Source organism: Python bivittatus, unplaced genomic scaffold, assembly GCF_059951505.1.
Source record: "Python bivittatus isolate LINGU-HERP-01145 unplaced genomic scaffold, Pbiv_v1 ctg000050_np1212, whole genome shotgun sequence".
Lineage (NCBI taxonomy): Eukaryota > Metazoa > Chordata > Lepidosauria > Squamata > Pythonidae > Python > Python bivittatus.
Window position 1 is genome coordinate 7,459,123 of NW_028277033.1, and position 14,348 is coordinate 7,473,470.

General features: G+C 42.8%; 1 protein-coding gene across 2 annotated transcripts in view; it reads left to right on the plus strand.

Moving 5' to 3' along the window:
• The first annotated feature begins 971 nt into the window (after window positions 1–971).
• NRG3 (neuregulin 3) overlaps window positions 972–14,348 on the plus strand; it is a 499,554-nt gene continuing 486,177 nt past the window's right edge. For both annotated transcript variants that reach the window (XM_088130194.1, XM_088130190.1), the window contains exon 1: window positions 972–1,932. In XM_088130194.1, coding sequence (XP_087986320.1) covers window positions 1,170–1,932 — 763 coding nt within the window. In that variant the 5' untranslated portion in view covers window positions 972–1,169. The remainder of the gene's footprint in view (window positions 1,933–14,348) is intronic.

The following is a 14,348-nucleotide window of genomic DNA, read 5'->3' on the forward strand; positions in this document are numbered from 1 at the left end:
CCTTCTTTCACGCCGTAGGAATACACAATCGCCTGGGCCAAAGAGAAGGACAAGCGGCAAACGGGCTTGGGAAAATCTGTGCAGCCCAGCCTGGAACGATTGTTACTCCCGCATGTGTGCGCGCGTGTGAAGGCGCGGGCGCGTGTCTACCTCCCTCCCCTTTCTAGGTTTCAGCGCGCCTGTGTAATTTCTTTTTTTGCTGGGTTTTTTTTTCAACCTCCCCCCCTCCGCCCCCCGCTCCGTGCAACGTTTGGCACGCCGGCGCCTGTGCTTCGTTTGTCAGGAGGCCAAAGCCGACCCCGCTTTGGCTCTCGGCTCGGCTTCAGAAAGGATGCCGGTGGCGGCCGGCAGTCCAGCAGCCCCGGGGCTCGCGCCTCGGCTTCCCCTCCAGGCGGCCGCCTTCGGATTGGTCTCGCCTTTTTCCAAGGGCTGTCCGAGGACTGGCGGCAGGGCTGCTGAATAACAAGTGCTCCGCCGCTTCGGGAAGGGGGGCGAGGAAGGAAGAGCGCGAGGCAGCCGAGGAATGTGGCCGCGGCCGCCGCCGCCGGGGCTGCTCGGCGGGGACCAGGGGATCGTCGCCCCAAAGCAGGAGCCGCTGGAAAGGAGGCGTCTTTCTCCGCTCGCGCTCCCTTCTCCTCGGGGAAACGGGCTCCGGCTGGCTGCTGACTGCGGATCTTCGCTTTGAAGGGGGAAAGGCTGGGCTTTCCAAGACACCGACCCGGATCCTTACCGTCTGAGCGCTGCGGCTTCTCGGGACCGTTTCGCGAAGAACGCCCGGGATCTTAGGGGCTTTTTGGGGGGCGGGGGGATCGGAAATCAAGGAAATCGGGAGGGGGCGGGAAATCGCAGGGAAAAGGAGGAGACCTCGGTGGCGGCGGCTGGCGGAAGGTGGAGAGAGCTCGCGCGTTCCAGCTGATTCAGCAGCGGTCGTATGAATGCGCGGAGAGGTAGCTGAAAGGGCGGGAGGGGTGTCGCGCTCTCCGGATCGAAGGGAGACAAGGTCTTTCTGGTAACTGGCGGCTGCGGCCGCCTCCCCCACCCCGGGCCATCGGACCTTCCCGCTCCTCTCCCCCTTCTTTCTTTCTCTTTCCCGCCGCTCCGCATGCTGCTCCCTCCCCCCCCATGCCGCTGCTTTCCCCCGGGGGAGGGGTAGAGAGGCGCCGAGGAGGATGAGCGAAGGGGTCGCCTCGCCACCGGGTGCCGCAGCCGCTGCCGAGGAGGGGGCGGCGGCGGGCGGGGGCCCTGCGGCGGGCGATGGAGGGCCCGATGCAGCGGCCCGGGAGGTGCGGTGCGGCGACTGCCTGGTGTGGAACCGGCAGCAAACGTGGCTGTGCGTGGTGCCCCTCTTCATCGGCTTCGTGGGCCTGGGGCTCAGCCTGATGCTGCTCAAGTGGATCGTGGTGGGCTCCGTCCAGGAGTACCTGCCCACCGAGCTGATGGATTCCAAAGGGATCGAGCAGGACCCCTTCTTCCTCTCCAAGCAGCCCACCACGCCGCCCAAGAGCGGCGAGCCCACCGCCTCCACAGGCACGGACGCCGCCGCCGCCGCCGCCGCCGCCGCCTCGAGGACGCCCAACCGGATCAGTACCCGCCTCACCACCATGACCAAGGCGCCCACCCGCTTCCCGGCCACCCGGGGCCCCATCCGGGCCAGCCCGCCGCGATCCACCACGGCGCGCCACACACTGGCGCCCCCGACAGTCTTGGCTCCCACCACGGCAGCCGCTGTCCCTTTCAGCACCACCCTCCTGATCGCCCGGCCAGCGCCCGGCACCCCCAGGACTCAGCCTCCGCCGGCCTGGCCCACTGCGGCGTACACTACCTCGTCCTACAAGACTTATCTTCAGGACTCGGCTCCTTCCTGGACCTTATCCCCCTTCCAAGAGGCCAGCACCACCACCACGCCAGAGACCAACTCCAGCCCCAAATACCGTAAGTGAAAGAGAACTTTTGCCTTCGCGTTCTCTCCTCTTCTTCTGGGGGTGGGGTGGGGGTTCTCTGCTGGCCGCTTTTGCTTGGACTAGAAGGGTTCTTCCAAACCGGCCTGGTTGTCAGCCTGCTTGGGGGGTCTGGTGGGGGTCGGGGGGTTGAATTCGAAGCAAGGATGCCAAGTGGGTCTTTTGAAGTTCCTCTGCTTCTGGCCATTTTTCTGGGTCTTGTGAAGATGGAGAGGAAATCCTTGTGGTGATCATCCAAGGAGGAGTTCCTTCACAGGGTGAGAAAGGCAGGGATTGTATTTCTGCTTTTGGTACAAGGGGATGAGATCCCAAGGTTGAAGCCAAAGAAGACCTCCCAATGATATGGGGACTTGATCTTACCAAGGGTGTTGAGTTTTGGTCTAGTTTGTTTGGTTGGGGGAATGCAATGTTTTTAGAAAAGGAAGGCTGACCTTAACCATTTGGTGACTTTTGAGAAGACTAGGGAGAAGTTAAGGAAAGAGGTGAAGAAGTGCTTTTGAATCAGAGCTATGCTCAAGGATCTTTGACAAAGGGCATGCATGTTCTTTCCAAAGAGGTTTCCTTCCTTCCTTCCTTCCTTCCTTCCTTCCTTCCTTCCTTCCTTCCTTCCTTCCTTCCTTCCTTCCTTCCTTCCTTCCTTCCTTCCTTCCGAAAGCCTTTCCCTTATTCTCCTCCCTTGTAGGCTCCACTGTTTCAGTTTCATGGGTGCCAGTTCTACAAACATGTACTACACACCCCATCAATATATGGAACAAATCTGGGTGGTTCCATTCCCCCCCCCCCCCCAGGATATAAGTGGAAATATATCATGCAGGTGTTGTCCCAGGAATGAAGGTGAATAGATTGGGGTGGGGGTGGAGGGGAAGGGTGGAAGAACAGACATATTTGCGTCCATCACCAGTGCTCCAAATCTCCATTTTCACACTTCACTCTTACTCTCTCTTTTACTTGAAAATGAATTGGAATTGAACCTTCAAGATCTTGTGAAGGTTATCTAGGACATATATCTCCCCAACAAATCAGCTTCTGGATGCCACTATTTAAATGGGAGTTGGAAAAGTGTGTGTGTGGGGGGTGGGGGGAGACTGCATATTTATCCCCAGTATTGCTCACCATCCTTTCCTTAGTTAGATACATGAGAGGAAGCTAGGTCTCCATTGCTACATTCATTCTTCTCACTTTAGAAAATGTAAATCCAGTTGAACACTCTCATCCAAGGTTATTTTCTTCCCACGTGGTCCCTTCCCTTTCACATGATGAACTGCTGGATTTGCTTATTTAAGTCAGCTGCCTTTTTTCTGTCTCTCTCACAGCTTAGGGCTGATTGTTCTTAACCTGGGATGGAGAACCATTATCGAAGATGCTGCGATGTGAGGAAAGAGGCAAATGCAGTAGCAGGGGAGGGGGAGATGTTTCCTCTCTGAGGATTCAGCCAGAAAAGGAGAGGACAAGGCAGTACATTAGTGGTCACTGAGCGGTGACGTGAGAATGAGTCCATATTCTGTTTCAGAGGGGAAGGTGCTGGAGGGTCTGTTTGAGAGGGGCTCCTTTTATGTGACTGAGGAAGGGGAGGGGAGAAAGAGAGAGAGAGAGAGAGAGAGCTGATAAAGATGCCATTTCTTTAGAGGATGAAACCCTGGCTGGTATTTGTTAAGCGGTTCCTTCCTCTGGCCCACACTGCCTTCTCCCTTTCTTGTATCTGAAGCCCAAGTGCCCTAATTTTATAAGGCTCTGAGCCATAGGACAGCAGGTGGGGTGATGTTCAAAGAATAGACTAGGTGTGCAAACCGCTTTCCATTCCTGTTCTCATTAAAAATAAATAAACAGCTCCAACATCTGTAAGACTGGGAAACCCATTATGGCTTTCTAACCTCTGATGATTTCTTTGACTATAGAAACTGCTCAAAATATGATTTTCAGCTGCCAGGAACCTATTACACCCCTCCTGTCCACTCATATTCTCTCTCACCCACAAACATGCCCACCAATATCATCATTACACATAGGCGATCAAGGACTCTTTATATCTGCAAGTAATTCTTTGTTCGGGTTTTGCTAATATCACTCTTTCAATTAGAGATTGGATCTCAAGGTTTCCTCCTCTTCTCTGCTCCCCACCCCCCACCCCAGCATTAGCAAAGCAGAAAATACAAAAACTGCCAATTCACCAGAAAGAATATTTCTGGAATACTGGAAAATACTGGGATATTTAGGGCACATGGAATGTCTTCCCTTCCTCTCCCCAAAGTACTGCTGCTATTATTATTATTATTATTATTATTATTATTATTATTATTATTATTATTATTATTAGACTACTACTACTACTATTATTATTATTATTTCAGATAATAGTTTTCTCAGGTTAGCAGAGGGTAATTAATACTGCAATCATTCCTTTGTAGGCAGTTGCCTTGACCGTGTGCATCTTTCATTCTTCATTTTGATACTTGGTGGTTTTTAAAGGACTTTTGTATTAAAGGATAGACAAAAGGGAAGGGAGAAAGGATACCTGTTTTCTGAAAGGTTTGGTTGCCCATTCTTTCTGAACATTACTGTTATTTAAAGAGAGAATGAAGCAGTTCCTGCCCCCCACCCCCCAAAAAAAAGTATCCATAGGAAGAGAGAGATGGGAAAGTTTGATATCTTGGCAAAAGAGATTCCAGATTATTTCAGAAGAGTCATCTGGATTTTTCAAAGCCCTTATTAAAAGAAAGATGTGCTATCCTGCTTTAATCCACAGATCTTTAGAAAACTCAGATGGTGTGGGGATCAGGACAGCTAGTTGGATTAGCAACACCTTAATGAACTTGAGTTTCCCAAGAGCCTCTAAGGCAAGCCATGGTGTGGAACTGAGAAAGGCTGGTTTATATCCCATGAAAACTTGGCAAGTGTTTTGAAGGAGGAAGATTACTCTTCATTGAATTTCCTCATTGCTTTTTCTCTGACTGCTTTGGACAGTGAAGAGTCATTCATCTACAGTCATCACCAGCAAACACAATCCCTATCCATTGAGTACCCTTGGAGAAGGTTCGGGGTTATCCTATTATGCTCTTCCATAGCATTTCTAAGACTAGGTTAGATGATTCCATGGGGCAAGGATGCCATGTCCATTTGAGGCTTCTGAAGGCCACCCTTGGCCTCTGAGTAGTGCAGCAGGAAACCTCCCATCTGAAACAAAATACATAAGTGGGTCTGAGTAGGCAAAAACTAAATTTAATTTAATTTAAATGCAGACAGAATTGCATTCTACCCATACAATTAATGTGGTTATAGTTGATGTATTAACAGTGTTTCCTTTTGTCACATTTTGGAGAAATTCTGGTAACTGTTTCAAGGTTCTTTGCATAAAGTGGAGAAAGGTAATCTGATCCATAATGTACAGGATGAAAATAATCAGGCAATGAGCATTAAGCCTGCTTGGCTTTCATGCAAAGCCACAAATACTGCATTATATAAAAACATTGGCAACAACAGATACATGGAAGTAGACAGTGATCACTGGAATAGTTCAACACCTCCTATAGGTTTCGGCTGTTTATAAAGAGCTGGAAGAAAAGGATCCCTCTGGGTTCCTATCCTTGGGGAATATAATCTGCATAGAACACCCATTAGGGCTTTTCAACTGCTGTTCCATTTCTCTGGAATAATACTCTCCTGGACATCAGTTCATTCCCAACAGTCTTGAGTTTCCCAAAAGCAATAAAGACCTGGCTTTTTCAGTGAGCCTTTGGGATCTGATGTGTTTGGTTTTGATCCTTTCTGCAGTAGGAATATTCATATGGACTTAATTGTTCATTGATGCCTGGGGGCATTTTGATTAAGTACTTTTGTGTATTGTTTTGATCTTATTACTCCGTTAGGTTTGTACCCTGCTCAGAGTTGGTTGGAGTGGCAAATAGGCCTGGTAAAGTAAATAAATATGTAATAGATGCATTCATATTAAGTCTAAAGGGGATTCAACCCCAACTTTTCATCAAAGATCTTATATCATTTGTTAGCTTCATCAGATCAGTATCATGTTCAGGTGTAGCAAAAGGCAGCAAGGCTAGCACAAGACCTTTCCACTAGACCTGATCTTGCAGCCTAATGCAGAAAACCACATTCAGCTTTGACCTCTTCAGTGCAGTCTAGTAGGCATATGACCTTGGATGGAAATTAAAAGCAGGACTTTTTCTATAAGTGCTTTTCAGCAGCAGCAATCCTGTTGAGCAGCAACAACTTGGTGTCTTAGCTCCAGCGGTGCCAGCTTAGGGCTTGGGGGAAAAATGGTATAGGGCTGGGAATAGTAGTAGAAATCGACATCTTTGTATCAGCAAACAGAGAACCTCAAAGGATGGGATTTGAAACATTGAAGTAAGAAGAGAGTATTTAGGCTCTCTTCCTTATTATACAGTTACTAATAAAAACTGAAGTTTTTTAAAAAAGCTATATTCAGAAGGAAGCATCATTCATTCATTCATAGATTAATTGACAGATTATTTCACTGCAGATTAAGAACTGATAATTGGATTTCAATTAGAAACATCTCTTGTGTTCCATGCTGTTGTCACTGCATGCAATACATCTTTCTGCATCTTCTCAGCTGATTTTCCAGATACTTGCCTACGTTATTTAATTGAGAGAAGCAATAATTTGCTGCTCTTTCTCTGAATATCAGTGCAGTTGGTATAAAATAGTATTTAACCTGTTAATGATACTAGGAGTCACTGGGAGTTGGGTGGCATATACATTTAATAAATTATAAATCAGGCACAGGCAAAATAGTTGATTTATTTAGGAAACTAAGTGCTGGAGATATGTTTTCCTTCAATATGTTTGGTCCTATGGTGACTTTATTGGTACACAAAGCTGAAATATTGTCTTTATATTATTTCTCTTGCAAGAATTTATCAGCAGGGTGAAAATGGTTACATTTATAAAATTTATGGTCTACAAGAGAAGCAGCCCAGGTGAATCATATAATGCAGAAATGCCAAAATACAATGAGATTCCAAAAATCATAATCAGTATCTGTTTAAGAAATATAAAGATTCTTTTGAGATTTGCCATTATTTCCTATAGTTTTCATTGAAAAATAGAAAGCTGACCTTTGATAGGCAATAATGTACAACAAATACAACAAAATAACAACAACAGCAACAATAATAATAATATACACACAGTCTAACAGATAGTTTTGACTGGATTTGGTTGTTCTGGCTATCAGAACCTGCATAAGGATCTAGAATAGTTAATGATATTGTCATAATATATGTGCTCTTCCAAGCAATATGACTTTTTATAACTGATGAGTTGAAATTCTGTCCATTCCTACTGTGTCCAGGTACTTTTCCAGACCTTTTGGTATGGCACCATCCAGTCATATTCCTAATGCACATATGTACAAGAGTGAACCTTAGTGGGGGTTCTCAGCTTGCTGGTTGGGAGGTCCAAAGGATAGTGTTTATTTCTCCTCAACCCTCATTCAAGGAATAAGAAAAATATTGATAAGGGTGATGATTTAGTAAGAGAAATGTATAGTGATGCACTTAAGAATACCATTGAAATGGAGCTCAGCTAAGCCTGCTCTCCAGTCCTGACGATCTAGATTCTGGGTCCCCTCTTGCTTTTTTACCAAGTTAATTTGCTTTCTCTACTGAAACTCTTGAGAGTCACCAAGAATTGAACCAACTGCCTTCTTTGTTCTCCATCCTTTCCAGTGTGTACCCTCACAAATGGCTTGTTTCTCAGGCTGACACACCAAAGTATGAAGGAATTCGGCAGAAATTCCTGAGCTTTGAAAAGCATGGCGGAATAGTTGAGATACAAATATTATCTCTAGGCGACATTGTTGTTGTTTATTTGGAATGCCAAATCAAATAAGGTAGGACTTAAATATTTCTGTGGCCGTATTTTAGCTAGATACATTTTCTTGAATGAGAGAGGCATTTTAAAATATTGATTGTACAACTGAACTGGAACAAGCACCAATAAACTAAAACTCTTCACAGTTGATGAAAAACACCAACCAGCTTGTTGGTGCCCTCATTTAATAATGTCTTGAAACTTGACCAAACAGAGGCTGAAGTCAGTGGAAAGTAAATCAGAGCACCCTAGTGAATTATAATAACTATTAGAATTCTGCACATAAATTATTTTGGACAATGTTTTACACTTTTAACTACATCCTGAAATGACATTTTTTCCTGTTATTGCTAACGCTGCTATAGCTGGGTTGAATAATAGCGGTGTTAAGGAGTAGCCCTGTTTAGCACTTCTTCAAATCATACTAGAATCGTAACTGTTAAGTCTTTTTGGAGCTTTACTTGCTCCATAAATATGCTCAATCATCTTGCAAAAGCTAGCCCCAAATTTAAATTTCTTTAATATTTGTATTAAGAATTGTAGTGCCAGAGAATCAAAAACATTAAATATATTTAAGGAACTTATAGCTAAAGTTTATTAATTTTACTAATTTGTATAATATTTCATTGTTTCTGGATAGGGGTAGATATATTTCAATTTTGAATAAAATCAGATTGATCTACTGTATATGGATAATGTTATTTATAATCACTTTTAGATGGCTAGCTAATCCATATTAAAAAGTGAGATGGGCCTATAAGATGTAGTTCCTGAAATTTTTTACCCAGTTTAAGGATAAGAATTTTCTTAAACTGTTTCCAAGGGATATCATTGGTGCAGAGTATTGCATAACAGTAGAAATTCTGGTATTAAGACCTTTTTAAATTCTTTGCAAAATTCCCCTGACAGTCTATCAAGGCTTGGAGATTTTCCATTTTTAGTCATTTTAAAGACTTCAGAAATGTCTGAAAGTTTCCATAAATTCTATATCCTCTGGAGCTAGTCCTGAGAACATTAATCTATTTCAATATTACTTAATTTTTGCTGGTGATGGATTACATGTACATTTTAAGACTTTGTCCCCAAGTATGATGTAGCCACCCTGATGAACTAAGCAGTTTGGGGTTGGTTTTTTCCTGAATGGTAGGTCTCCCTACAATTTCCATGTATTCCATGATGACATAAAGTTGTTGAGTTCTTGGTACTTTTTGAGCTTGGTTGTTTTCCTGCTAGCCTGGTAACAAAACTTCTGCAGGAAAGAAACCAAGCAAGAAGAAGGAGGTTGTACTATTCATGTGCACTAAGTAGGACATCCAGCAAGTGTTCTCTCCTCTAAGCTAGCAAAAATGCAGATTTTTTAAGATGTCTTCCACTGGTTCTTTACAGCTGTCTTTAAACATGCACTGTTGGGTACAAGGATCTTTGGAAACTGATAACTAAGCCACTGTTCAGCTCTTAGGGCCTTGCTCCCTTCTTCCAATTCTTACTCAGCAATAGATGGCAACTCTACCCTACAAAAAGGCAGCCAGGTTATTTGGGCAGGACATTGCTTCTCCCAACCATAAAACCAGACAGAGAATGCTTGCAGAGCAGACGGGATACAATACCTGCATTTGTTCCCCAAAATGTCCATGTAGTTTTCTAATTATGCAGAAAGTTGGTATAGCCTTCTAAGATGCTTTTTTGATTTCCCAGCCCACTTAGAGATTTCTTGTCATCTCCCGTCCAAGCACTAACCCAGATCTAATCCTGACTGGCCATTTGAAATCCATCAAACCATATCTGTAGTGTTGCCAAGAAAACTACAAGGAAGTATACATGAAATCATCAGGAGTACAGCTGAAAGGAAATGCTATCCTTTTTTATGAAAGTGCATGAATGTTTGAAGGCATAACTATGAATAATTCAAAACAGACTAATGGGGACATTGTGAGAGAAAAAGAGGAGGAAATGGAGTATCCTGGAAGAGGGTTTGGCTGACTATCTAACCCAACCCCTGAACCACATTACATTTATTTACTGGCTGCCCATTTCACATGTGACACTGACTGCCTAACCACAATCAATTCTGTGTCATCATCTCTAACACAGTAATAATAATCAACACAATACAGTGGGATTGAGGTCCCCAGCTCACCTAATATCGTGGTCTAAGGCTTGGGGGAACAGTCAGGTCTTTAAAGCCAAGAGGGTTGGGTCTGTCTGGACCTGGGGGGAACATAGGCACCCCTTTATTACTCAAAAGGTTTGCTACATTTGTATTGACATTCAGTAAAAAGAGCAGAAGACAGGAGTCTTTTCATTCATTCACAATGAAGAGAAGTTCTACTCTTGCTTGCTCTCCCGCCCCCCCCCCCCGCCCCCCCATCTCTTGGCATGGTTAAGGAAAGCTTCATTTGCAGAATGTTTGCTTGTGATGCAGCTATCAAAAGGGTGGATTTCCCCAGGGAAGCAGATGGAGGAAGGGCTGGCAGTCTTGCAGGGGAAGGAGAATATTGGCAGCCCTATAATTAGCTGGAAATAGTTTGATACAGCCTTGGGGCAGGCTGTTGAGAGTTAGATGGCTCTTGTCCCAAGATGGTACTCACTAGGAGGACTTTCAGCTTCCCTGCTTTGATCATTCTAATTGCATTTAAGGGCTGGGTGGAGCTTCCACCGGAAGGGAATTGGATCAAATCCCCCTTTGAAGTGCATACTGGGTATCACCTTGGATTTAGTCAAGTGCTTTTGGGTTGAGTTGAATATTGGACAGCATTTCCTTCATGTTCACACAGGCTTTTTTTGAATCCAGATCACATGTCAAATTCAAAAGCAATTTTGCAATTTGCCCACCTCCACAACATATCAGGTCCTGGAGCAGATGTGGGGTCTACTGGAATCCTCAAAGGAAACCTCAAAGATACGTTAGATTTCTGCCAAGCCCTTTCTAGCAGGTATACTTAAGAAACAAAGCCATTTGGACTTCTGGAAAAAAAAAAAACTTTATTGCTGGTAAGGTATTGTAGCTGAATCATGAAAGCCCATCAGAACAATCCTCCAGCTTAGCTTCTGTCTGTTATAATTAAGGCTGAGTGACCCTGAGTTGCTTTCTCTGAGTTACTGGCCCTGTTTCCACCTATAACTGTCATGCTCCCTCCTCCATTATTCCTGGGTCTGTTAGATACAGTATTCCATCACAGTTTCTTACACTGGCAATGTCGGAAAGGTTCTTTAACTCACATGATTTGGTCTTGTTCTGTTATAGCTTTAGAAGAGAATATACGTAGCTCAGGATTGAACCGTGGAGTCCATGGGGTTCTCTGAATTTTGTTGTTTTCTTGCAAATGTTTTGTTACCTGGCTAGGTCACATCTTCAGGGCTAGCTTTGTTTTGGTTTCAAATCGATCCCTGTGTTAATATAATTTGGGGAAGAAATACTCAAGAACCTCAATGGGATGCCGAATTATATTCATAAATGCAGAAACTGCTCTCTCATGAAGAGCTTTAGCTTTATCAAGTCTGGGGTATGGCAAAGAGGTTAATCCTAGATAACTGGGAAGAGAGTCAATCTCCTGATTGTAAGGAATGGATACATGAGTGGACTGGTATGAGTTTGTTATCTGTTTTTGGAAAGTGTTTTAAAAATAAAAAGATGATGCAGTAATGCTGCTGCAGGACTAGATATAATGATAAACGTAACAATTGAATTAATGCTATATATCAAATCTTTATTATGGTCATAGACCAACATTAATGCCATATAAGTATTCTCTACATTGTTTTTGTACTGTTTGTTAGGGCTTGTTTTTTTGTTTTCATCACTATCCTATATTTGGGGTCTTTTATTCACTGTATAATTACTACTCATTGTAGACTCTTTGCTTTTGCATTTCACTGTTTAAACAACATCAAAGTTCTTGAAGCAGATTATTTAAATGTGGAATAGGTGGTCTGTGGCAACTTTGGGCTGTATTTCAAAAGTAGAGAAAATTTGTAAAATTTTGTAAATTTGCACTTGTAAAAAAGTGGAACAAAGAACTTCCTATAGCATACAAAAATCCAGCTTACCCCCCCTACATAATGGCTTTGTTCCCATTGATCACTTAGCTGCTGGGAAATTAATAATCAATCAATGCATTAATAATCTTGGCTACTGAAAGTTGGCTGTTTTGGTTTTGACTCAATTATGCCCTAATCTTATGCACTGCTGGTAAAAACAGGGAAAACAAATAAACTGAGTGTTTAATTCTCTGCACACATCCTTGAATGCAGGAATTCATGAAGTCAGAGCATCTTCCTTTCAGTAAGCATTCTGGGTTTGCAGGTATGGAAAATTTTGTTTGGAGACTGTGGTATTTTTATTTCTAAATAAGATTGGGGCAGTAGCATCACTATATACACCAGTAAAGGAAAAATAACCCTAAATTCAAATCAGCCTCTCCACCCCTTTTAACCTAGGATTGCTAATTCCATCTGAAACCAAACTTGGAGATTTTCTCCTCCCCAATAAAAGTCTTCATGAGCAACCTTTGGATTTCTAAGGAGCCTCACTTGAAAAAAGAAAAAAAATATATATGCCAGAGTGAGGTTCCTCTCTAGCTATTCTTTTTAGCAGTGACTGGAAGATGGTCTCCCTAATTTACAACATGTTGTGCATGCATGTAAAAGCCTTCTTTCTTTATCCAGTAAGGTAAAAAGCTGCTTTTGTCTCTGTGGTTTGGTTAAATGTCCTCCAGAAGGACCCCTTCTTATAGTATCTATAAAACAAGGTGTTAGAACAGTGTTAAGCTAAGAATTGAGCAAAATAGGACGTTGGTACCAGCCCTGCATACAAACTTAGAATTTAACTTGATTTTGACCATGCATGCAAATTTACAATTTGGCTGATGAGTTGATATTGGCTAGGCATATAAATGTCTAATTTGGCTCTTACTTGCTGATTAGCCATGCAAACAAACTTAAAATGTCAGTGGCAACTTGGTGTTGACTACATATGCAAACATTTAACCACAAATTTGCAAGGTTTTGAAACTGAAACCCAGCTTTTATTTTTAATTAACATTTGTGCTTCTTTCACTAAAAGCATCCTTCCGGGGTGGCTGTTGCAGTGACAGACAGACATGTTTTCAGAAGTCCTATAAGCTTGGCCATTCCTTTGTATTCTAAAAACATGCTTGTGACATAATGCATTTCTCCTTCTGACATCTCCATAGTACGAAGGTTCGTTTTTATATACACACAACAGTTTGGGAACCCCCTTCCCTTGCTTGAAACTCCAGAATTCTAGCTCATTAGAAGCTGAGATTTGATTGCTGGCTATTACCAGTTAGAGGGGCTGTAACACTGCAGAATAGCAAACCATTAAATTAGCATTAATAGCAGAGAGCTTCTTTCCACAGATTGGATCCTCCTTAGGACTCATAAAGAAAAGTGCCTGAACAAAAACAGACTGGTTTCCTTGTAGTCTACTGTGGTCTCTTTATGGGAACGGCAAAGGTTATTCCTCACTATTTCATTTGGAGGTGATTTAAACACATGCACGGTAGCTGTTTGCTATGATACAATCAGGGGTCTTAATGAAATCAATTTAGAATGATTTATCTTTAGTTGGATTGTAATGCCTGAAAATGACCTTGCATTCTGCCGCACCAATGTTTTCCTTCTCTTTGCATACAGTAAAACCACATGAGATTTATGATCCCTTTCCTTAAAACACAAGTACTTCATATTCCACTGTATTTAACATAGGCAGTGAACAGAATCGATTTGCTGTGCTGGGCTAGCACTGTTTGTAGTAAAGGAACTGCTGAAGAAAATGACCTAGTTTTATTTCTGGGTCCCTGTTTTGTTGCTGGAAGCACAAGACCATTCGCATTCAGCCATGTAAGATGCAGAAAGTACAAGGAGACTGAGGCTTGATCCTAGATAAGTGTGTGTTGGGTGGAATCTTTGCTGAGTTTCGTTGTATTTTCAGAGGTAATTATGTTCCATCAGCAGACCAGTTGCTTTGCATTGGTTAATAATGCATTGGTTGATGTCAACTGTATTACTGTTAAAGCTGCATGAATATTCAGTTTCAAGATTTCATTAAAGCCAGTTTGACTGAATCATCTCTTCAAATTGAATATTTGGGGAAAAAACGCTGCATCAATTGACTGTGTCAAATTGGGTACCTTCCGTTTGAATAAATTATTCAGTTCAGATCTTGGGTGGCATACCTCTGGTTACATACTAATGCTAGGGTCCTCTTTTCCCCCTCTTCCTCTCAATTTTTTTCAACTACAGGTTCTATTTGGAAATCGATGTATACTTAGAGGTTATTTATGTTTGGTTTTAACTGGAATGTAAATTTCATTAAGAAGCCTAAAATACTTTTAAAAAAAATAACAAGAAACCTTATAATGGAAAACTGTAGCCACTTATACAGCAGGAAATTATTCCAGCTGTTGGTCATTGAATTCTTCCAGTAATAGCAATGACTAATGGATTTCCTAGATGTAATATAATGTGTGTATGTATGGTTATTTTCTTTTATATGTTCCCTGTCCTATTTTTTCAAAGTAG